Source organism: Salvelinus alpinus, chromosome 37 (assembly GCF_045679555.1).
Source record: "Salvelinus alpinus chromosome 37, SLU_Salpinus.1, whole genome shotgun sequence".
Lineage (NCBI taxonomy): Eukaryota > Metazoa > Chordata > Actinopteri > Salmoniformes > Salmonidae > Salvelinus > Salvelinus alpinus.
Window position 1 is genome coordinate 3,107,396 of NC_092122.1, and position 25,116 is coordinate 3,132,511.

The following is a 25,116-nucleotide window of genomic DNA, read 5'->3' on the forward strand; positions in this document are numbered from 1 at the left end:
CATTAGTAAAGATAGAGTAGAGAAGTGGGCCTAGGCAACGTCCTTGAGGACCACCATAGTGTATATCTTTACTGTTTGAAAAGCTACCATTAAAGAACACTTTTTGCCGTCTCCTGGATAGACAGATTTCCATCCAGGATAGAGCTGCAGACTTAAAACCATAACATTTGAGTTTACCTAGTAACAGTTGATGATCAATTACATCAAAAGCAGCACTGAAATCTAGCAACACTGCACCAACTAACTTCCTGTCATCCATACTCTTTAACCAATCATCTGTCATTTGTGCTGAGGCCGCACTTGTAGAATGCCCTTCTTTGTATGCATGCTGGAAACCAGTTATCAGACCATTACATGAGAAATAATCCTTGATTTGTACAGATACAATTTTTTTCCAATAATTTACTTAACACAGGCAGCAAGCTTATAGGACGACTATTAGGACCAGTGAATGCAGATTTTTTTAATCCTTAGGTAGTGTCACGACTTCTGCCGAAGTCGTTGCCTCTCCTTGTTCGGAAGATGCTCGGCGGTCGACGTCACCGGTCTTCTAGCCATCATTGATTCATTTTTCATTTTCCATTGGTTTTGTCTTGTCTTCCCACACACCTGTTTTCAATCCCATCCATTACATGTTGTGTATTTAACCCTCTGTTTCCCCTCATGTCTTTGTCAGAGATTGTTTATTGTCGGTGTTGTGTTTATAGGTGCGCTACGGGTCTTCGTACCCATATTTGTTTATGTTCTTTTCTTATTAGTGTTATGGAGCATGTTACTTGGACATTCATTAAAAGACTCCATTTTACACTCCGTTTGACTCTCCTGCGCCTTACTTCCCTTGGGGTAGATATTTGGTTAGCTGTAACTCTAAGCAATTTGGCGTCAAGATGATCTGTACCAGGTGACTTGTCATCCGAAAGAGATAACAGCATCCTTTCTAACTCTTACCTTTCTACTTGGTGAAATTCGAACATGCATTGCCTCTCCTTCATGATACAATATTTTATAAGGGCATATGACATGGAGCCATCAGTTGGAATCATAACATTCCTCAACTTGTTCACTTTAAAACAGTTACAGAGTTTAATGGCTGTGATAGGAGAAAATTTAGGATGGATAATCCACATTGTAGTTACTCCACAATACTAACCTAATTGACAGATTGTAAAAACGGGAGCCTGTACAGAAGAAAAATATTCCAAAACATGCATCCTGTTTGCAACAAGGCACTAAAGTTATAATATAAAATATTACATTCAATTTCAATACCATAATAGAAATTCAAAATTATGGGATTCAAATACAATTTATTTTGGCACTGAAATCGCTCCATATGTTCAGCTGGAGGACACAACGTTGTGCAACGTTCAGATAGAAATACAGCATGTAGAACAAACACTCCTCTCTGTCATGTAGAATAAGGAATTGTATCAGCTCTATTCATGACAGTTCAACAATGTTAGTTTACTGAACATGGCCCTGATAAAGGATTGGATGTCATTGGTTTAAAATTCCTCAGAGAAACCAAAGATTAAACATTCAACTCATTCCCCCACAAAGTCCCTATAGAGTTAATAGCAATTCCTTTCCAGTTAAAACTTTTCCTGCATATCGGTTTATTTCCTGGTCTTTTCAAAGCAGGTGGGTCAGAGAAGGGTATAAAAGACCAGAGATAAGTGCAGTTCAGTGAATTGTGCTGTGGTTCTGTCACACTGTCTCTCTCTCTCTGTCTCTCATTAAGACTGGTGAGCTAGGGAGCATGGTTCCTCCAGGGTGGACTCTGGTGGCTGTCTTACTTTCTCTTGTCTCAGGTACAGTAGGTCTTCTTTGAAACTTGACTGTGATTATTTTTTTTTATACATTTTTATCCGGATTAACTGATTGTCCCCACTGCAAATGTATATATGGTCAAATGAGTTATTACTGTACAGAATTGTACTCCAGTTTGCGTATGGATGGGCTGGCATATTAATATTTTGTTATTTCTAGTTCTAGGCCCAGTTGGTTCTGTTTCAACCTCTGATACCCATCAAAGTAAGTAAAGTACCTTCCTCTAAATTACGCATACATAGAGGGCCAGTTTCCCAGACACAGATTAAGGCTAGTCCTGGACTAAAAAGCTCTTTCATTGGAGAATCTCCATTGAGAATGATTTTTTGTTCTCGACCAAACTTAATCCGTGTCTGGGAAACCGGCCCATAAAGGGCAACTCCGACACTTTTCAACCTCATATTCATTCCTCATATTCATTGACTCCAGCACCAAACCAGTCTGCATATGTGAAACGGTAAGTTTCTATGATCTGTGGTTAAAAAGATACTGTAAGAAGAAAGGTCCTAAAAAATGCTTCACAGGGTAGGATTACAAGTAAGAGTTTCAAAACCTGCACGGTATTTTCTTGCTCCCCACGTCCTCATGAATCTCATAGTGCTTGAAAATCACTGTTTTTAAAACTTTAGATTGCTCATACTAAAAATAATATATAGACGTATTTTTTTAAATCTGTATGTATTTAATTATACATATGTAAATAATAGATATCTAAATATACGTTTAAGCTTTATATTTACATATATTTAAATGTACATAAATATATTGACATATTACAAAATTGGTAATTTTTATATATTTCTGCATGTATATTTATATATATAAATATGTGGTGTGGAAATACATTTTGACAGCATGCTGTGGTAGCTAGTAAAAGATATTCCCAAAAATATTTAATAAATATACAGTGGGGAGAACAAGTATTTGATACACTGCCGATTTTGCAGGTTTTCCTACTTACAAAGCATGTAGAGGTCTGTAATATTTATCATAGGTACACTTCAACTGTGAGACACGGAATCTAAAACAAAAATCCAGAAAATCACATTGTATGATTTTTAAGTAATTAATTTGCATTTTATTGCATGACATAAGTATTTGATACATCAGAAAAGCAGAACTTAATATTTGGTACAGAAACCTTTGTTTGCAATTACAGAGATCATACGTTTCCTGTAGTTCTTGACCAGGTTTGCACACACTGCAGCAGGGATTTTGGCCCACTCCTCCATACAGATCTTCTCCAGATCCTTCAGGTTTCGGGGCTGTCGCTGGGCAATACGGACTTTCAGCGCCCTCCAAAGATTTTCTATTGGGTTCAGGTCTGGAGACTGGCTAGGCCACTCCAGGACCTTGAGATGCTTCTTACTGAGCCACTCCTTAGTTTCCCTGGCTGTGTGTTTCGTGTCGTTGTCATGCTGGAAGACCCAGCCACGACCCATCTTCAATGCTCTTACTGAGGGAAGGAGGTCGTTGGCCAAGATCTCGCGATACATGGCCCCATCCATCCTCCCCTCAATACGGTGCAGTCGTCCTGTCCCCTTTGCAGAAAAGCATCCCCAAAGAATGATGTTTCCACCTCCATGCTTCACGGTTGGGATGGTGTTCTTGGGGTTGTACTCATCCTTCTTCTTCCTCCAAACACGTCGAGTGGAGTTTAGACCAAAAAGCTCAATTTTTGTCTCATCAGACCACATGACCTTCTCCCATTCTTCCTCTGGATCATCCAGATGGTCATTGGCAAACTTCAGACGGGCCTGGACATGCCCTGGCTTGAGCAGGGGGACCTTGCGTGCGCTGCAGTATTTTAATCCATGACGGCATAGTGTGTTACTAATGGTTTTCTTTGAGACTGTGGTCCCAGCTCTCTTCAGGTCATTGACCAGGTCCTGCCGTGTAGTTCTGGGCTGATCCCTCACCTTCCTCATGATCATTGATGCCCCACGAGGTGAGATCTTGCATGGAGCCCCAGACCGAGGATGATTGACCGTCATCTTGAACTTCTTCCATTTTCTAATAATTGCGCCAACAGTTGTTGCCTTCTCACCAAGCTGCTTGCCTATTGTCCTGTAGCCCATCCCAGCCTTGTGCAGGTCTACAATTTTATCCCTGATGTCCTTACACAGCTCTCTGGTCTTGGCCATTGTGGAGAGGTTGGAGTCTGTTTGATTGAGTGTGTGGACAGGTGTCTTTTATACAGGTAACGAGTTCAAACAGGTGCAGTTAATACAGGTAATGAGTGGAGAACAGGAGGGCTTCTTAAAGAAAAACTAACAGGTCTGTGAGAGCCGGAATTCTTACTGGTTGGAAGGTGATCAAATACTTATGTCTTGCAATAAAATGCAAATTAATTACTTAAAAATCATACAATGTGATTTTCTGGATTTTTGTTTTAGATTCCGTCTCTCACAGTTGAAGTGTACCTATGATAAAAATTACAGACCTCTACATGCTTTGTAAGTAGGAAAACCTGCAAAATCGGCAGTGTATCAAATACTTGTTCTCCCCACTGTATGTTGCCATGTAATTTAATTAATGGAAAATGTAGCTTTTTAACTTAGCTATATACCGTAGCTAGGCTACATTAAAATACAATGTATAAAACTACAAAGTTCAGCACAAAATCACAATACATGATGGACAAGGAGTGCTTTCAATAATCATTTTTTTTTTGCTCAAATAACTTGGTCCATTGTTGAATTGTCACTGGAAGCTCGCATCTGAAATATAAAATATAATGTATAAATTACCTCTGTGCACTTAACATCTGTATTTGAAAATGATGTATTTTAACATAAAATGTATACTTACAATGCAGATTCCTTCACCTCCAGTGTTCATTTTCTGACTCGCACTTATCCTGTGGAGAATGAAGAGACAGAGTCAGAGAAACAATTCCACACAAGATGAAGAATAAATAAGGGGTTAATTTTCATGAACATATTTTAATTTCACTCGGAACTAGCTAGATAAATGATACAAAAGACTACTTACATTGACTGGGGTCTGTCCATAGGCAGCTGAGGTGCCAGACCAGAACAATCCACTGCAGGAGGGAACATTTTGATTATTTTTTGCTGGAAATAATCTAGCTAGCTAGCTAGCCAGTTCTATCAGAGACACCCAACCCTCACTAAAGCTAGCTAGGTTAGCTAGCTACACTGGTTCTTCCTTTAAAAGTTACGTACTGTAGCACAGCTTGCAGGGTGCCAGAGAATTCTATTGCATGTTATTTAACTGTCAGCCATTGTTGCCAGAATGACGCAATTTACCATAATCTGCCACCATCTTCCACAAACGGTTGCGGCATAAGCTCAAAACTTTTAAAGGAAGAACCACTGTAGCAAGCAACACATTGATTGGCTAGCCAAGATTATTTAACAATAACTTTGGAAATTAAATTATGCATACATAACATAAATCTACTGAACTCTACTCAACTTAAATGTCCAAGGCAATTGAAAAGGTTGAAAAGTGACGGAGTTTCCCTTTAAATTCAGTTTTTCTATGTGGATTTTTTACTGCAGCAGACGTTTGACTCTTCTCTGTTTGTTTCCAGATGTGTGTAAGACTTTCGGCAGTGGAGTCGTCCAGATGTTCAACGGAACTGTATTCTACGTCCGCTCCACCTGTCCATTCACGCTGACACGTTTTACTCACAACCGGGTGGACTGTGACATCACCGTGCGTCGAGGTGAAAACGGCCTGCTGGAATATGTCGAGATCAACGTCAACAAGATCCAGACCCGGATTCTGTACAATGGAACCATCTTCGTCGAGCAGAGAATGTTTGTGTTTTTATTTCCTCTATTTTATTCTATTTTAATTCTGTTAAATTATGTCTAATTATTTACTCATAAGAAACAGATAACATATAAAGGGGTAGTTGCAAATATCCAGATATTGTCACTTTTCATATAAAATCATGCATAACACAGTTCAGGAGTGGGTCTTCAAGATCCAGATAAAGTTAACTGTAAAGCTGGATTTAAAACATGTTCGGTGGATGTATGTATCCTGTATTGAATGTGGTTTTTAATCCAATGTGCTTAATCGTGGTCTGTGATGCTGCCAATTACACTATTACTTCAAAGCAAGTGATTACATTGAATAGTGAAATGTCTGTCCTCCACAGTTTTTTGACGCATGTGATGACTTGTAACTGTAATTATCTTACATAAGCTGCTAGCTCTAAGCGGAAATAATGAATGGATGAATCTGGTTACCTTCAAATGCACCAAGGTGATGCAGTTACATACATCATTAATCTGAGAGCTCTAGCATGACCAAGTTATTAATTACACATTTCACCAAATATTAGCTAGACTTTCCTGCCCTTTTCTTCACACCAACAAAATATACAGTCTAAAATTATCATTAACCTACTTGGCATTGAGGAAGAGGATGATTGATGACGATTGACTATGACGTGTTTGTCACAGGGTGTCCCTTCCCTACGATCACACCTATCAACATGTGTTCCAGTACGGTATCAACACCAAGCTGAGGAGCACTGTTCTACCTCTGTCTGTCATCTGGAGCAGTGTGGGCGTGGGCATCGACTCTCTCTGGGTGAGTGATCCATGAACAGCTTCAAATACATCGTTGTTACCTATTATTTAATCTCTCATGCCGTCCTTAACAAATTTGATTAGGTTCCTGGTGCCGAGATTACCTATTAATACATGATTGATTGACTGGTCCCTGGTCTGTCCTCTAACAGGTGAAACTGGAGCAGGAGCTTGTCCTTGGAATGACTGGACTCTGTGGACGACCAGATATACCAGGTCGATTACCTATTAAAAATATTTTTTGTACCTCTTCTAAATATATACAGTAACAGTCAAAACACCTACTCATTCAAGGGTTTTTCTTTATTTGTACTATTTTCTACATTGTAGAATAATAGTGAAGACATCAATATTATGAAATAACACACATGGAATCATATAGTAAAAAAAAGTGTTAAACAAATCAAAATATATTTTATATTTGAGATTCTTCAAATCTCTTTGCCCTGCCCTGATGACAGCTTTGCACACTCTTGGCATTCTCTCAACCAGCTTCACCTGGAATGCTTTTCCAACAGTCTTGAAGGAGTTCCCACATATGCTGATCACTTGTTGGCTGCTTTTCCTTCACTCTGCGGTCCAACTCATCCCAAACCATCTCAATTGGGTTGAGGTCGCGTGATTGTGAAGAATCTAAAATATAAAATATGTTTTGATTTGTTTAACACTTTTTTGGTTACTACATGATTCCATATGTGTTATTTCATGGTTTTGATGTCTTCACTATTATTCTACAATGTAGAAAATAGTAAAAAATTAAGAAAAACCCTTGAATGAGTACTGTAGGTGTGGCCAAACTTTTGACTGGTACTGTGTATTGGTACAGTATATATATATACTGATATATATTTACTGTATATCACGTTGTATACATATGGATTGTCTAAGTAATCTGCAAAATGCAGTATGGAGAAAAATACAGTGAACAGCCTCTTGAATATCAATTGTCTGGGCGCTAACTACACTTCTTGCTGTAAACTGCACTTTAACTACACTTCAGTGTACTAACTACTCTATATTTTCCTGCAAAATTAGATGACCGTCAGCGATTGATTGCAGAGAGTGTTCTGTCAGAGGACGGGTGCCAGACCATGGACTCCCTCCTTACTAAGAGCACGGTACATTTCCTGAATTATGTTCTACGTTCCAAATGACACCCCATTCTCTATCTAGTGCACTTCTTTTTGACCACTATATAGGTAATAGGATGCTATTTGGGACGTGGACCACCGTTTGAATCTGGTGGTAAAGTACTAGTATCACTGCTTGGGGTCTCTGGTATTGCGTGCTTGGCCTCAAGGTTATGGCTTGGTAAATAACACTAGACTTCTGGGGAATGGTAATGAATGGATCTAAGACATAGAACCCTACAGTTTTCTGGCAGGCCTTGATGTTAATATTTCTATATAGATAATGCCATGTTGCTGTAATGTAGCCTACATTATGTAGGTTATACTGTTTTGAAGTCTGCACTAGTGTTTTACAGTATGATGTACTGTATGTATTATGTATTATTTAATAGGTCTGTCAGAAGTTCCTCTCCAACTACGTTGAATGTCTGCAGGCTAATACAAGCAAATACATAACTCTTTGTAAAGAGAATATTTACGGATATGAAAAAGAGCATTATGTAGGATGTGCGTTCTACAAATCAGTTGCCCATCGGTGTCAGACCAGCTACGCTTGGAGGACCTTGACACACTGCCGTAAGTAAATCAGTTCAGAACAAAGCTGTTAGTTTATAAATATGTTATGAACAGTTGTAACACATTATAATGATTATAAATCTTGTTAAAGTAATTTTGTCTTTAACAAATTCTTAAAGACTTGTGTGTCTGTCTGTTGTGAAACAGCTGAGTTCAGTTGCCCAGGAGAACTACACTTTGAGGAGCAGGGTGATGCGTTTGTTCCCACCTGTTCCAACCCAGCACCTAGAACCAATGATCAGGACATCACCAGCACCTGTGTCTGCCCCCAAGGTAGGCCTTACACTGTAATCCACAGAAACACAGTTTCAAGTGTAGTCTAAAGTGTAAAAGGTTTCTTTAAAATATTAATTGTAACTGAGCAGACAATGTCTTAGCAAGCAGATCTGCACTGCTTTTAAGATTACCGTCACATATTAAGCAATCTGCCGGGATACAATTTTAAACATTATCTTTAATGTCACAATCACATAAGGTTGATGAGGGTTTTAAATGGCTATGTTTCAGGACAGGTATTGAACGATCGAGCGGAGGGCCATTACTGTGTAAATGTGTCAGCCTGCCCATGTGTGTACGCCGGGAGGAACTATGCACCTAGGGAGGAACGCAGAACTAAATGCCAGACCTGGTGAGATAATCAGAACTCAGGAGTCTATTTTGGACCAGAGCACTATGTGGTTTTAGTCAAAAGTATTGCACTAGCGTATGCAGTGCCTTCGAAAACTATTCAGACCCCTTGACTTTTTCCACATTTTGTTACATTACAGCCTTATTCTAAAATTAATTAAATAAATAAAAATACTCAACAATCTACACATAATACCCCATAATGACAAAGTGAAAACAGGTTTTTAGAAATGTTTGCAAATGTGTTACATTTAAAAAAAACTTAAATACTTTATTTACACAAGTATTCAAACCCTTTGCTATGAGACTCGAAATTGAGCTCAGGTGCATCCTGTTTCCATGAATCATCCTTGAGATGTTTCTAAAACTTGATTGGAGTCCACCTGGGGTAAATTCAATTGATTGGACATAATTTGGAAAGGCACACACCTGTCTATATACGGTCCCACAGTTGACAGTGCATGTCAGAGCAAAAACCAAGCCATGAGGTCGAAGGAATTGTCCATAGAGCTCCGAGACAGGATTGTGTCGAGGCACAGCTCTGGGGAAGGGTGCCAAAACATTTATGTAGCATTGAAGGTCCACTAGAACACAGTGGCCTCCATAATTCTTAAATGAAAGAAGTTTGGAACCACCAACACTCTTCCTAGAGCTGGCCGCCCAGCCAAACTGAGCAATCGGGAGAGAAGGGCCTTGGTCAGGGAGGTGACCAAGAATCTAATGGTCACTGACAGAGCTCAAGAGTTTCTCTATAGATATGGGAGAACCTTCCAGAAGGACAACCATCTCTGCAGCACTCTCTCAATCAGGCCTTTATGGCAGTGGCCAGACAGAAGCCACTCCTCAGTAAAAGGCACATGACAGCCCGCTTGGAGTTTGCCAAAAGGCACCTAAAGATTTTCTGGTCTGATGAAACCAAGAATGCCAAATGTCACGTCTGGAGGAAACCTGGGACCATCCCTACGGTGAAGCGTGGTGGTGGCAGAATCATGCTGTGGGTGTGTTTTTTCAGCGGCAGAGACTGGGAGACTAGTCAGGATTGAGTGGCCTGCCAGAGCCAGGACTTGAACCTGTTTGAACATCTCTGGAGAGACTTGAAAATAGCTGTGCAGTGACTATGCCCATCCAACCTGACAGAGATTGAGAGGATCTGCAGAGAAGAATGGGAGAAACTCTCCAAATACAGGTGTGCCAAGCGTGTAGCGTCATACCCTAGATGACTCGAGGATGTAATTGCTGCCAAAGGTGCTTCAACAAATTACTGAGTAAAGGGTCTGGATACTTATGTAAATGTGATATATATTTTTTTTTATATATAAATTAGCAAACATTTCTAAACTGTTTTTTGCTTTGTCATTATGGGGTATTGTGTGTGTAGATAGATAAAGGAAAAAAACGAATTAATACGTTTTAGAGTAAGTCTGTAACCTAAGAAAATGTGGGAAAAGTCAAGGGGTCTGAATACTTTCCGAAGGTACAGTGCGTTGAAAAGGATGTTATTTGTGAACTAGCCAGACTTCTCATTGAATTTTGTCCACTTATTGATTTTGTCCTGATCAAAATGTAACGTGACACTCATTTATTTCTCTACAGTGAGTGCGACAATGGCAAGTGGAAATGCTCTCAGAACAGCTGCCCTAGTAGGTGTGTGATTGAAGGGCAGTTTGTGACCACATTCGATGGGAAACAGTATGCCCTTCCCGGTAAATGCACATACATGGCCTCTAAGGTAAATCAATAGATTTTCATCTCACAGCACTATGGTAATTTTGAGTTGTACTCATACAGTACTTTCACCTAAAGTACTAACTTCCCTTATTCTTTACGAATGAAATAAAACAGGGTTTTAATTGGACGATATCCATACAATTTTCTGAGACGACGTCCTCCATCCAAAACGTGTTTCTTCAGATTTACCAGGTACTGTTTGTCTGCTTGTAACTTTTGCTTGCCCCTTTACAGTCAAAGTCTGTTCGTGATATACGACAACATTTAAAACACTTTTTTTGTTGATCAATTACAGAATACCTACAGATTCTCTCACAACAGTGTACAGTTTGAGAAAGAGGAAATCCGAGAGCTACATCAGTCAGACAATGCCATCGTGTTCTGGCAGTCATCCATGTACGTCCAGGTATTGACATCCTTTGGCATGAAGATCCAAGTACAGATGTCGCCAGACCTCCAGCTCTATATCACACTACCACAGAGTGAAGTAGGGATGCCAGAAGGTACTTTGCGTTCATCATTATAATGGTTCTGCATCATATATTATCACTATATATGATCATTGTAATTACATACTATCATTGTCATATCAGTATTTAAGTCACATTGACTGAATCCTGTGAACAAACAAACAAATGATGACATGTATCTGGTCATTTCTGTACTCTAAAGTAAAGTGGTAACTTTTCCTTTTACTAGGACTTTGTGGAAACTATAATACCGATACCACTGATGACTTCACCACAAGCAGTGGTATCGTAGAAAACGCAGCGGAACCGTTTGCGCTGTCCTGGAGTGTAGGGGACTGTCCTGTTAACATACCTAAAGTCTGCATCAACACCGACAACGGTAAAGTCCCTCTGAAGGCTTCATGACTTAAAAAATAGGTTCTCACATGCGTTCAGTAGCTTTTTCTATGAAGGAAATGAATCAGTTTGTTTTAATAACTTTATGAAAATAATGCATGTAGTGACAAAATGTGTCACTTTTACATAGTGTTATAGCTCTTTTTTGGTACATTACATAGTCTACATGACTGCAAGAATGAGGGGAATGTGAATGCGTCTTGCAATACGACATAGTGTAGAAATGGAAAAATCCTAATTCTGTTTTTGTGCTTCTTAATCTAACATGTGGACGATTACCTCTCAGAAATATTTGCAGATGAGAAGTGCCACCCCTTGAGAGACCCCGGTGGGATTTTCGCCAAGTGCTACGATCACGTGCCTACCGACAATTACCACAAGGCAAGGATTAACTAATACCAACAAATCTTGGGAACTTTTTATACATCGATTAAGGTCAAACAAAAATACATATTTGAATTGCTATTTACCTTGTATTTAACTAGGAAATGATGATGTAACAACTTCTTGTTTGCAGGCTTGTATCCAGAGAACGTGTACCTGTGGAACTGGGCTGCAGCAGTGCTTGTGTGTGGCCCTGGCAAATTATGCCAAAGCCTGTGCCAACCAGGGAATCACAGTGGGTGACTGGAGAAGGGCCACCAACTGCAGTGAGTAACACCCATCGAATTAGCAATTAGAGTACTAGAATGGACATTAACCTTCTTATAACAGTATAAAAGGTCAGACATTTTGGTAAGCCAGTGGTCAGCCAGTGCTGTGATATGATATTGTGTAAAACAATATATTTTAATATTATTTGCACAGTATGTTTGTTAGGTGGACTGATTCCAATAATGTTTCTAATTTACATTCCATACGAACAATGCAGTCAATCCACAGCCATACACTGGCTGAAATGAGTTTGTGATAGGACTTAGACACGTTGTAAACGCAAACAAGTACTGATATTGTATCGTATAACAATCACAGCTTTCCAAGAAAATAAACATTGAGAAATGTATGATGTGTCAAGATATATTTTATAGGCTATTTATACAGAACATTGGTATAAAACCTGTGTAAACTGTATTTATATGACAATATTTTAGATTGACAATAATTCTATTACACAATATCACATTACTTTTATTTCCCTGCAAAAGTAAAAACAGGAAATGCATCAACTGCTTCTCTATTGCCATTCGTTCCAATTAAACTGGTTTGGATTTCTCTCTGACCAATATTTCTGCCATTTTCTGTAAATGTTTACTAACATGAATGTCATTTTGGATTTCCAGCGGTATCGTGTGAGAACAATCAGAGGTTTGACTACGAAATGCAGGCGTGCAACAGCACCTGTCTCTCCCTATCCCGGCCAGACCCCAGGTGTGGGGTGGAGGATGCACCTGTGGAGGGCTGTGGCTGCCTGGAGGGCACTCATCTGACCGGGGGGCTCACCTGTACCTCGAAGGCCCAGTGTCCATGTCACCATCAGGGAGGAGTCACACCACCAGGTCCTGTTATCATCGATGGACGACAGTGGTGAGTTCCTCTTACGTACTGCTATGGAGGTGTCATTACAGATGACAATGTCAGCATAAATAATTTGACTCTTGCACAAAAAACAGGAGATCCTATTACAGAACATGCTACTGTTTGTTGGTATTATTGTTATTAAGTTTATTTGAACAGGGACAATGTACAGCAAAACATAAGTCTCAATACACTTGAGAAAAGATGCGTTGGACCAGATTTATTCAACAGCTAATTTCCATCTGCAGTCCCCGGCATGGTAACATATAAACAAGAAAATACATTATATACGGACAGACAACACACAAACATCAGACACATTTTTGTATTCTTCTTAGGAATAATAACAAAAACAGAGGTCAGGATATACGGATACGTTTACAGACAAAAGTCAAGATATTGCACATAATAATCATTGGACACATTGCTATTGGAACCATTAGTTGTAAAAAACAGCAACAAAAACAAGCAGCAAAGAAAAAGGTTTGTAAGTGGTTACAAACCTGCTCTTCTTTATACTGCTTTTTGTGGAAAAGCACTGACACTAGTCACCATTTTTGGTTATCTGGTAGTTGGTTCCAGTGGTGAACAGCTTTTAAAGAATGCAGATTTTGGGCAAAAACTGTTTTAGACACCAGAACTCTACAGTTTCCATTCACTTCTCCCCTAGTATGTGATCCTATATATATAGTGCCTATTCATCCTAGTGACGTTTTTCCTATTTTGTTGCATTACAACCTGTAATTTAAATCGATTTTTATTTGGATTTCATGTACTGGACATACACAAAATAGTCCAAATTGGTGAAGTGAAATGAAAAAAATTACTTGTTTATACAAGTAAAATTATACAAAATAAATAAGAAAAAGTGGTGCGCGCTTATGTATTCACCCCCTTTGCTATGAAGCCGCTAAATAAGATCTGGTGCAACCAATTACCTTCAGAAGTCACATTATTAGTTAAATAAAGTCCACCTGTGTGCAATCTAAGTGTCACATGATCGGTCACATGATCTCAGTGTATTGTGGCAGACCAGGTGGTTTGGTCAAGGCGTTTACCCAGATCAGACACGGACAGAGTATGATTAGCTCGGTTACAAGGGTGTTTATTAAGTAAAAATCAAAAGAAAAGGATAGATCTCCCCCATGAGACCCTCTCCGAGATACCGTCTTCAGGGCTCCGGGTCTTGTTGTATCCTGCTTGGCACACAAACGTCTTCGCTCGGGCACCGTCTCCAACTACACGAAAGTCACCTTACTTCCCCCAGTCCTCTCCTGTGTGCTGCCCTTTTGGCAGCTTTATGGGGCTTGTACAGCTGGTGAGCAATCAGCCCCAATTAGTCCTGGACGGAGAGCCCATCGAGACCTGGCAGGTCCAGCAGATGGAGCCATCGCCTCGTGATGTATACTCCGTCTATCACCAGGCCTCGACGAGTCTCCCAATGGTGGCTGACCTGCTGTACCCACAGTATATATACACCTGTTCTGAAAGGCCCCAGAGTCTGCAACACCACTAAGCAAGAGGCAACACCAAGCAAGCGATACCATGAACAAAGTTGTGGAGAAGTACAGATCAGGGTTGAGTTATAAAAAAAGATCCGAAACTTTGAACATCCCACAGAGCACCATTAAATCCATTATTAAAAAATGCAAAGAAGCAATCCTGCTGACCCTGGGACTGAACACCTTCCTCTGCAACTGACTGGATCCTGGACTTCCAGATGGGCCACCCCCAGGTGTTGAGGGTAGGCAACAACACATCCGTCACTCTGACCCTCGACACGGGCTTACCCTTAGGGGTACGTGCTTAGTCCCCTCCTGTACTCCCTGTTCACCCACAACTGCGTGGCCGCGCAGGATTCCAACACCACCATTACGTTTGCTGACGACACAGCGGTGGTCGGCCTGATCACTGATGACGATCAGACAGCCTATACACACCAACATCTTACATCCACCTTTTTATACTCTTTTGCAGCAAATGTGAGGATGGAGAATTGCTGTGCTCTGAAGATTGTGGTAAATATATATTTTTATTTAATAGCCTCTTGATGGTCTAATTCTTACATGATATTGCAGTATTTTTGTGTGTTTGATATGCCTTCAAATATAATATTGTATGGTACTGTCTGTTTCAGGTTGCACCCAGGGGAAGGTTTGTGTGCATTGCTCACAATTTTCCATAGACACAGCTCAAACAACATGTGCCAGTCTGAGCAAACCAACAGTAAGTTCACAGTTCATATAAAAAATGCAATAAAAAGTTAATATTTCATGCTAGCCCAAAAGTAGAACTGAAAACTGTTCATTGATTCAATTAGCATTGAATTGTAATGAGACACTCATCTTCTTTGTTCCCAGAGTGCTGTTCAGAGTTGTACAAGTGGCTGTTACTGTCCAGGGGGCCAGTTGGAAGACCATAGGGGTGTGTGTGTCACTGTGGACAACTGCACCTGTCAGTACAGCGGCAGAGTGTTCAAAGCGGGACAGAGTGTCAAGACCAACTGTAGAACATGGTGAGTGAGCCACAACTGTTGCCTTGCTACTTCTGAAGTGTGTATCAATTACAGATACATGCATAAGTGAATGTATCACAGTACGACTTGGTACTGTACGAACATCAGGAAGTGTTTGTCTGATTCTAAGCTGAAGCAAAGATATTATAGATAGTGTTTCATACTTACTGTCTGAAATATAATCCATAATTTGAATCCTAACGTCTACTTAAGTTGATTTAACACGTAGCCTAGTGGTTAGAGCTTTGTACTACTAACCGAAAGGTTGCAAGATCGAATCCCCGAGCTGACAAGGTACAAATCTGTCGTTCTGCCCCTGAACAAGGCAGTTAACCCACTGTTCCTAGGCCGCCATTGAAAATAAGAATTTGTTCTTAACTGACTTGCCTAGTTAAATAAAGGTAAAATTAAATAAAAATTAACATCAATACATGATTAAGCAAAAATATATACTGAAGTGGAAGTTCAGAATCGTCCCCTAAAAGTTTGTCTCCATCCACTTCCCAGCACCTGCCACCATGCCCAGTGGAGCTGTGTAGATGAACCATGCCCTGGTACATGCCTGGTGTATGGAAACGGACACTATCAAACCTTCGACTCTAAATGGTACCGCTACGATGGGAACTGTCAGTACACATTAGTGGAGGTGAGTCACAGAAGGCAATCTGATATCACCTTTTCATTGGGTTGTCAAGCATTGTTGTTTATTTTGTTAGGGATATTTGTTTTGTTTTCTATTCTATACTGCTGTGAAATTAATGGTACTGCTTCTTTACAAAAAACATCGACAATTCTGCTGTTTTCCTCCTTCTCTCATAGGATGGCTGTGGTAGTGAAGCCGGCTCGTTTTCTGTCAAAGTGGAGAGTGTCCCGTGCTGTGACGAGGCTCTGACCTGTTCCCGGACCATCGTGTTAGACCTGCTGGTAATACACTTAGCTCACTTCTCTCCTCTGTCATGCCATGCTTTTGAAGTCCATTATTATTAAATAGAACTACCCATCAGTTTGTTTGGGATGTGTTTTGTTAAGTAGGACTAAGCACCACTTGGGATCACCAGATAGATACTAATTGTATTGAATAACGTATGTGGTAATAGGACTGTAATAATGAGGTGTTTGTCTTTTCTCCCAGGGTAATGTCACTCTGACTCTGAATGAAATGAAGGTGACGAGACGGCTCCAAGGGGGATGGGCTTCTCTGGAGGCTGAGCCTCTGTACTCCACCCACACTGTGGGCCTCTACATCATGATCTCAGTGCCTTCGAGAGGACTAACCCTCATCTGGGACAAACACACCAGACTTACCGTCATACTGGACGACCGTTGGAGGGTGAGTTCTCTCTATCTAGACGTTAAAGATGTAACCTGGAAGATTTCCCTATTGCTCGTTGATCATTTCAACTACTGAAATATCATTGCAACTGCTGAAATATAATTTCATATCTACTAAGTACTGTTTAGTATTAAGCTATGGTTACGTTTGCACAGCTCTCTTGCCTAAGTTAGTAACTCATAAATTAATTTGATTATTATTAAGTTAATTACCTAATTAATCAGCTGTACTTTCACAGAACCGAGTGTGTGGACTTTGCGGGAACTTCGATTCCAACGAGATGAACGACCTGCAGATAAGCGGGTCATCGGTGGTGTCCAGCCCCCTCGCCTTCGGCAACAGCTGGAAGACGGCCACACCCCCCTGCTCTGACGTGACCAATGAGGTGTTTCCGTGCCAGCGCCACTCCTACTGCTCCGCCTGGGCCGAGAGACGCTGTATGATCCTCAGGGGAGACACCTTTAAGGACTGCCACTTGAAGGTACAGTTCGCTTAAAAGGACAGGTCACCCCAAACGTTAAACACCTTTTATTAAGGACTGCCAAAGAGGTACGCTTAAAAGGTTAGTTTACCCCAAACATCACACAACTCCACTTAAAGGTAGGCTTAAAGGCATAGTTCACCACAAACATGTGGGTCCTTTGTGGCTCAGTTGGTAGATTATGGTGCTTTCAATGCCAGGATAGTGGGTTTGATTCCCACGTACACCCATACAAGGTATTTTAAATGTTTATGTACCCCTAAATGCATCTGCGAAATTGCATGTATTATATTATTATGTAACACATTTAAGGAGACATTCAGTTAAGATGTTCTGCTTTGTTCTCCAGGTGGACCCAGAGCCCTACTACCAGGCCTGTGTGTTGGAGTCGTGCTCCTGTGAGTTTGAGGGGAAGTTCTTGGGGTTCTGTACGGCCGTGGCGGCCTATGCTGAGGCCTGCAGTGACCAGGACGTGTGTGTCCGCTGGAGAACGCCAGACATGTGCCGTACGTAACAGATCACAACTGACGCAAATATTATCCTCAGTATATCATTTAAAACTAATGCTAACACTTTATTGTTATTTTTTAAATAAGTAGGAGCCTGCCCAGGATAGTCTTTCAATTAAATGCTACTTACAGTTGAAGTCAAAAGTTTACACACACTTAGGTTGGAGTCATTAAAACTCATTTTTCAACCACTCCACAAATGTCTTGTTAGCAAACTATAGGTTTGGCAAGTCGGTTAGGACATCTACTTTGTGCATGACACAATACATTTTTCCAACAAATGTTTACAGACAGGTTATTTCACTTATAATTCACTGAATCACAATTCCAGTAGGTCAGAAGTTTACATACACTAAGTTAAATAGCTTGGAAAATTCCATTAAATGGTGTCATGGCTTTAGAAGCTGCTGATAGGCTAATTGACATCATTTGAGTCAATTGGAGGTGTACCTGTGGATGTATTTCAAGGCCTACCTTCAAACTCAGTGCCTCTTTGCTTGACATCATGGGAAAATCAAAAGAAATCAGCCAATACCTCAGTAAAAAAAATTGTAGACCTCCACAAGTCTGTTCCTAGGCCGTCATTGAAAATAAGAATTTGTTCTTAACTGACTTGCCTAGTTAAATAAAGGTAAAATAAGAAAATAAAAGTTGGGTTCATCCTTGGTAGTAATTTCCAAATGCCTGAAGGTACTACGTTCATCTGTACAAACAATGGTACGCAAGTATAAACACCATGGGACCACGCAGCCGTCATACCGCTCAGGAAGGAGACACGTTCTGTCTCCTAGAGATGAACGTACTTTGGTGCGAAAAGTGCAAATCAATCCCAGAACAACAGCAAAGGACCTTGTGAAGATGCTGGAGGAAACAGGTACAAAAGTATCTATATCCACAGTAAAACAAGTCCTATATCGACATAACCTGAAAGGCCACTCAGCAAGGAAGAAACTACTTCTCCAAAACCGCCATAAAAAAAGCCAGACTACGGTTTGCAACTACACATGGGAACAAAGATCGTACTTTTTGGAGAAATATCCTCTGGTCTGATGAAACCAAAATAGAAGTGTTTGGCCATAATGACCATCATTATGTTTGGAGGAAAGAAGGGGAAGCTTGCAAGCCGAAGAACACCATCCCAACCGTGGAGTACGGGGGTGGCAGCATCATGTTGTGGGGGTGCTTTGCTGCAGGAGGGGACTGGTGCACTTCACAAAATAGATGGCATCATGAGGAAAGAAAATTATGTGAATATATTGAAGCAACATCTCGAGACATCAGTCAGGAAGTTAAAGCTTGGTCGCAAATGGGTCTTCCAAATGGACAATGACCCCAAGCATACTTCCAAAGTTGTGGCAAAATGGCTTAAGGACAACAAAGTCAAGGTTTTGGAGTGGCCATCACAAAGCCCTGACCTCAATCCCATAGAAAATTTGTAGGGAGAACTGAACAAGCATGTGCGGGCAAGGAGGCCTACAAAACTGACTCAGTTACACCAGCTCTGTCAGGAGGAATGGGCCAAAATTCCCCCAACTTATTGTGGGAAGCTTGTTGAAGGCCACCCAAAACGTTTGACCCATGTTAAACAATTTAAAGGCAATGCTACCAAATACTAATTGAGTGTATGTAAACTTTTGACCCACTGGGAATGTGATGAAAGAAATAAAAGCTGAAATCAATCCTTCTCTCTACTATTATTTTCACATTCTTAAAATAAAGTGGTGATTCTAAATGACCTAAGACAGGAGATTTTTACGAGGATTAAATGTCAGGAATTGTGAAACTGAGTTTATATGTATTTGGCTAAGGTGTATGTAAACTTCCGACTTCAACTGTATGTGTTATTGAAACAGTGTTTAAATGAACTATTCCTCCATCTACCCATACAGCGGTATACTGCGACTACTACAATGAGCAGGGCCACAGTAGCTGGCACTACGATCCCTGTGGACAGATCAAGACCTGTGGCAAAAACAACCTCTTCACTGGCAAGTTGGAAGGTAACTGAACTGACTCAATTAATGGAAATGGATGATCCATCTAACATGGTCCCGGATCTGTTTGTGCTGTCAAACAGACCTGTCACCAGGCTATGATCCCAGAACCAAATCTTGTGTACACTAATAGATAATTCTGTTTAACCTCTCTTGGGCACGTGAGACGGTAGCGTCCCACATCTTCAACAGCCAGTGAACCTGCTGGGCGCCAAATTCAAATACAGAAATACTCATTATAAAAATTCAGAAAACAAAACATATTTTACATAGGTTTAAAGATTAACTTCTTGTGAATCCAACCACGGTGTCAGATTTAAAAAATGCTTTACCGCGAAAGCATACCTTACGATTATTTGAGAACATAGCCCAGCAGACAAATCATTACAAACAGTAACCAGCCAAGTAGAAGAGTTACACAAGTCAGAAATAGAGATAAAATGAATCACTTACCTTTGATGATCTTCATATGGTTGCACTCAGCAGACATTCATTTACTCAATAAATGTTCCTTTTGTTCGATAAAGTCTCTTTATATCCAAAAACCTCCATTTTGTTCGTGCGTTTTCTTCAGTAATCCACAGGCTCAAACGCAGTCAAAACAGGAAGACAAAAAAATCCTAATTGTTTCCGTAAAGTTCATAGAAACATGTCAAACGATGTTTATATTCAATCGTTAGGTTGTTTTTAGCCTAAATAATCGATAATATTTCAACCGGACAATAACGTCGTCAATTTAAAAGGTAAACAAGAAACGCAATCTCTCGGTCTCGCGCATGAAAAAGCTCTGTGACACTTTAGGGTCCACTCATTCAGACTGCTCTTACTTCTTCATTTTTCAGAATACAAGCCTGAAACAATTTCTAAAGACTGTTGACATCTAGTGGAAGGCATAGAAACTGTAATTTGAGTCCTAAGTTAATGGATACTGTAATGGCATTGAATAGAAAACTACAAAACCCCCCCCAAAAATACTTCCTGAATGGATTTTTCTCAGGTTTTCGCCTGCCAAATCAGTTCTGTTACACTCACAGACACTATTTTAACAGTTTTGGAAACTTTAGCGTGTTTTCTATCCAAATCTACCAGTTATATGCATATCATATCTTCTGGGCCCGAGAAGCAGGCAGTTTAATTTGGGCATGCATTTCATCCAAAATTCAGAATGTTGCCCCCTACCCTAGAGAAGTTAAGTTTACATGTATGTTTAGATCTGTCATGAGAAATTAATCTACTCCTCACAGTGATGTTGACCTTAATGCTAACTTTGACATTGTCTCTGTGTGCAGGCTGCTACCCGAGATGCTCAGCAGAGGCTCCATACTATGATGAGAACACAAGGAGTTGCTCCACTTTGGACAACTGCACCTGTTATTCCAACGAGACTATGGTTACACCTGGTACAGTTATCAGGAAACCCACTGAGAAATGGTGAGTACCTATTTACAGTATATCAGTGCATGTAGGCCTATGTGAGGAAATGAGAAAGGGAAAATAAATGTAACATACAGGAGAATGGTAACTGATCTTTTACGGCGTTCTCTGTCTACAGCACTTGTGAACAGGGGCGTATTAACTGTGGTAAGTGGATATAAGTTATGACTGCATTAATGTATTTGTAAATCAGTTAAGACAATTGTGACTGACTTATATTAAAGTATTATATTATCAGGAATGCAGGTCGCAGTTGTAAATGAGAACTTATTCTCAACTGGCCTGCCTGGTTAAATAAAGGTGAAATAATAAATACAAAATGCTGTATTAACACATCCAATGTGATTTGCCTCTTTAGGTCCTGATCAAACCACTACTACACCTGAACCTACAACCACAGCTACACCATCAACTACAATGATAACTATACCTGAACCTACAGCAACTATACTGACTACTACACCTGAATATACAACAACTATACTGACTACTACACCTGAATATACAACAACTATACTGACTACTACACCTGAACCTACAACAACTATACTGACTACTACACCTGAACCTACAACAACTATACTGACTACTACACCTGAACCTACAACCACAGCTACACCATCAACTACAATGAGAACTACACCTGAACCTACAACCACAGCTACACCATCAACTACAATGATAACTACACCTGAACCTACAACAACTATACTGACTACTACACCTGAACCTACAACAACTATACTGACTACTACACCTGAACCTACAACAACTATACTGACTACTACACCTGAATCTACAACCACACCTACACAACCCACTACTACACCTGAATATACAACCACACCTACACAACCCACTACTACACCTGAATATACAACCACACCTACACAACCCACTACCACACCTGAATCTACAACCACACCTACACAACCCACTACCACACCTGAATCTACAACCACAGCTACACAATCAACTACAATGAGAACTACACCTGAACCTACAACAACTATACTGACTACTACACCTGAACCTACAACCACACCTAAACAACCTACTGTTACATCTGAACCTACAACCACACCTACACAACCCACTACCACACCTGAATCTACAACCACAGCTACACAATCAACTACAATGAGAACTACACCTGAACCTACAACAACTATACTGACTACTACACCTGAATATACAACCACACCTAAACAACCCACTACCACACCTGAACCTACAACCACAGCTACACAATCAACTACAATGAGATCTACACCTGAACCTACAACAACTATACTGACTACTACACCTGAATATACAACCACACCTACACAACCCACTACTACACCTGAATCTACAACCACACCTACACAACCCACTAATACACCTGAATATACAACCACACCTACACAACCCACTACTACACCTGCATCTACAACCGCACCTACACAACCCACTACTACACCTGAATCTACAACCACACCTACACAACCCACTACTACACCTGAATCTACAACCACACCTACACAACCCACTAATACACCTGAATATACAACCACACCTACACAACCCACTACTACACCTGAATATACAACCACACCTACACAACCCACTACCACAGCTGAATCTACAACCACACCTACACAACCCACTAATACACCTGAATATACAACCACACCTACACAACCCACTACCACACCTGAATCTACAACCACACCTACACAACCCACTACTACACCTGAATATACAACCACACCTACACAACCCACTACCACACCTGAATCTACAACCACACCTACACAACCCACTACTACACCTGAATCTACAACCACACCTACACAACCCACTACTACACCTGAATCTACAACCACACCTACACAACCCACTACCACACCTGAATCTACAACCACACCTACACAACCCACTACCACACCTGAATATACAACCACACCTACACAACCCACTACTACACCTGAATATACAACCACACCTACACAACCCACTACCACACCTGAATATACAACCACACCTACACAACCCACTACCACACCTGAATATACAACCACACCTACACAACCCACTACCACACCTGAATATACAACCACACCTACACAACCCACTACCACACCTGAATATACAACTACACCTACACAACCCACAACCACACCTACACAACCCACTACTACACCTGAATATACAACTACACCTACACAACCCACACCCACACCTACACAACCCACTACTACACCTGAATATACAACTACACCTAAACAACCCACTACTACACCTGAACCTACAATCACACCTACACAACCCACAACAACAAGAACCACACCTGAATATACAACCACACTATTCCCAACGATAGTTACAGGACCTACAAATACTCAACATAGTTCACCAGTTGTGTCCGTGTTGAGTACTACAGCCGGACAAAATACTACAGCAGAAGCAACTACAGCATACACTGAAACTACAACTAAATTAACATCTACACAACCCACAACTACATTCTCATATTCTACAACCAAATATGTTGAACCAACATCTACAACCGAACCAACTACTTCACATACTGAAATGACAACCGAACCAACTATTTCTACTGAAATGACAACCAAACCAACATCTGAAGGACCACCGACTGAAGCTACAACCCTGTACACAAGTCAACCAACAACCTCCTCTACACGATCTCCCACTACCTCTGAATCAACAACATCCACACGTCCAACAACGATGTCAACAACAATATCTACAACACGTACAAGTAGGCCAACATATTTAAATATATTTTTGGCAATTTGGATTGTTGATAATGGTTGATATCTCTCAAATCTACACTAATGCTGACCTTACAGATAGATGTAGAAATTGTTCCACTTTGTTTAAGTCAAATCTTCACCTTGTTTCCAGTTTGTGAGTGTAGAGACCTGAAGAGGAACCAGATATGGGCGTGTGGAGAGAAGTGGACAGAAGACTGCTTCAATAAGACTTGTAAGGATGGGAAGATAGAGATGACTTCGGTCATCTGTCCGAATCCAGTTCGCCCCACCATGTGCCCCAGGGGACAGATGGTCAGAGTCTCAGACGGATGCTGTGACTACTGGAAGTGTGATTGTGAGTCTGGCTGCCTGTCTGTTCCTTTGTGTGAAGTGCTAGAGTTTGTCTATCCGTGTATCTTGTTTTTGAAGAGGGTTTTACTTCCTGCAAATTCTGATGTTCTTCTTATGTAGTTTTGTCTTCCTTATGGGAATGCACTTATTATAAGTCAGTTCCTCTCTTATTCCCCCTCTACTCTTATGCCCCTCTACTCTTATTCCCCCTGTCCCCCAGGTCGTTGTGACGTCTATGGCGACCCTCACTACATCTCCTTCCAGGGTGTGACCTTTGACTTCCTGGATAATTGTACATACATCCTGGTCAAGGAGAAAACGCTGCGTCACCATCTGACTGTTGCCGTGGACAACTACTTCTGTATTCCCGAGTTGGACGGCTCCTGTGCCAAAGGCATCATCCTGCAGTACCAGAACAACACGGCCACTGTCAGCATCGTACCGGATGAGTTCAGGGTGAAGGTACTGCCGGTCTTCAACTTGATTTATTGATTGATTGATTGATTGGTTTAAGGATTCATTCATCCGTCCATCCAGTCATTAAATTATTTGCTAATTCATTCCATGATGGTGATCTTTCTGATATCTCACTCACTCAAACCATTCTGCTCCTCTCTGTCCTAGTCTACTCTGAACCAGAAGAATGTCGAGCCTCCCTATGAGGAGAATGGTATCAGGTTTGAGACGACAGGCTATATGGTGTCTGTATACATCCCTGAGATACGCTCACATATCTCTCTCACACCATCCAACACTCTGACTGTCACCTTGGCCATGGAGCATTTCCTGAATAACACCCAAGGACAATGCGGTTTGTATTAGACAAGGAAGTGTGTCTGTGTGTGCGCGTGTGTATGCATGTGTGTATGCATGTGTGCGTTTCCAAGCTTACGT

General features: G+C 40.7%; 1 protein-coding gene across 1 annotated transcript in view; it reads left to right on the forward strand.

The window, feature by feature from the left end:
• The window catches only part of LOC139565686 (mucin-2-like), a 42,171-nt gene that overhangs the window by 10,983 nt on the left and 6,072 nt on the right, over nucleotides 1–25,116 (forward strand). The window contains exons 3-31 of the mRNA XM_071386184.1: nucleotides 5,390–5,618; nucleotides 6,273–6,402; nucleotides 6,554–6,617; nucleotides 7,437–7,519; nucleotides 7,924–8,107; nucleotides 8,255–8,380; nucleotides 8,615–8,735; nucleotides 10,328–10,463; nucleotides 10,577–10,654; nucleotides 10,758–10,965; nucleotides 11,162–11,311; nucleotides 11,615–11,709; nucleotides 11,846–11,978; nucleotides 12,609–12,852; nucleotides 14,821–14,861; nucleotides 14,981–15,069; nucleotides 15,204–15,358; nucleotides 15,866–16,004; nucleotides 16,178–16,282; nucleotides 16,491–16,688; nucleotides 16,930–17,172; nucleotides 17,522–17,678; nucleotides 19,571–19,681; nucleotides 20,965–21,106; nucleotides 21,228–21,256; nucleotides 21,468–23,876; nucleotides 24,023–24,226; nucleotides 24,443–24,684; nucleotides 24,847–25,033. Coding sequence (XP_071242285.1) covers nucleotides 5,390–5,618; nucleotides 6,273–6,402; nucleotides 6,554–6,617; nucleotides 7,437–7,519; nucleotides 7,924–8,107; nucleotides 8,255–8,380; nucleotides 8,615–8,735; nucleotides 10,328–10,463; nucleotides 10,577–10,654; nucleotides 10,758–10,965; nucleotides 11,162–11,311; nucleotides 11,615–11,709; nucleotides 11,846–11,978; nucleotides 12,609–12,852; nucleotides 14,821–14,861; nucleotides 14,981–15,069; nucleotides 15,204–15,358; nucleotides 15,866–16,004; nucleotides 16,178–16,282; nucleotides 16,491–16,688; nucleotides 16,930–17,172; nucleotides 17,522–17,678; nucleotides 19,571–19,681; nucleotides 20,965–21,106; nucleotides 21,228–21,256; nucleotides 21,468–23,876; nucleotides 24,023–24,226; nucleotides 24,443–24,684; nucleotides 24,847–25,033 — 6,432 coding nt within the window. The remainder of the gene's footprint in view (nucleotides 1–5,389; nucleotides 5,619–6,272; nucleotides 6,403–6,553; nucleotides 6,618–7,436; nucleotides 7,520–7,923; nucleotides 8,108–8,254; nucleotides 8,381–8,614; nucleotides 8,736–10,327; nucleotides 10,464–10,576; nucleotides 10,655–10,757; nucleotides 10,966–11,161; nucleotides 11,312–11,614; nucleotides 11,710–11,845; nucleotides 11,979–12,608; nucleotides 12,853–14,820; nucleotides 14,862–14,980; nucleotides 15,070–15,203; nucleotides 15,359–15,865; nucleotides 16,005–16,177; nucleotides 16,283–16,490; nucleotides 16,689–16,929; nucleotides 17,173–17,521; nucleotides 17,679–19,570; nucleotides 19,682–20,964; nucleotides 21,107–21,227; nucleotides 21,257–21,467; nucleotides 23,877–24,022; nucleotides 24,227–24,442; nucleotides 24,685–24,846; nucleotides 25,034–25,116) is intronic.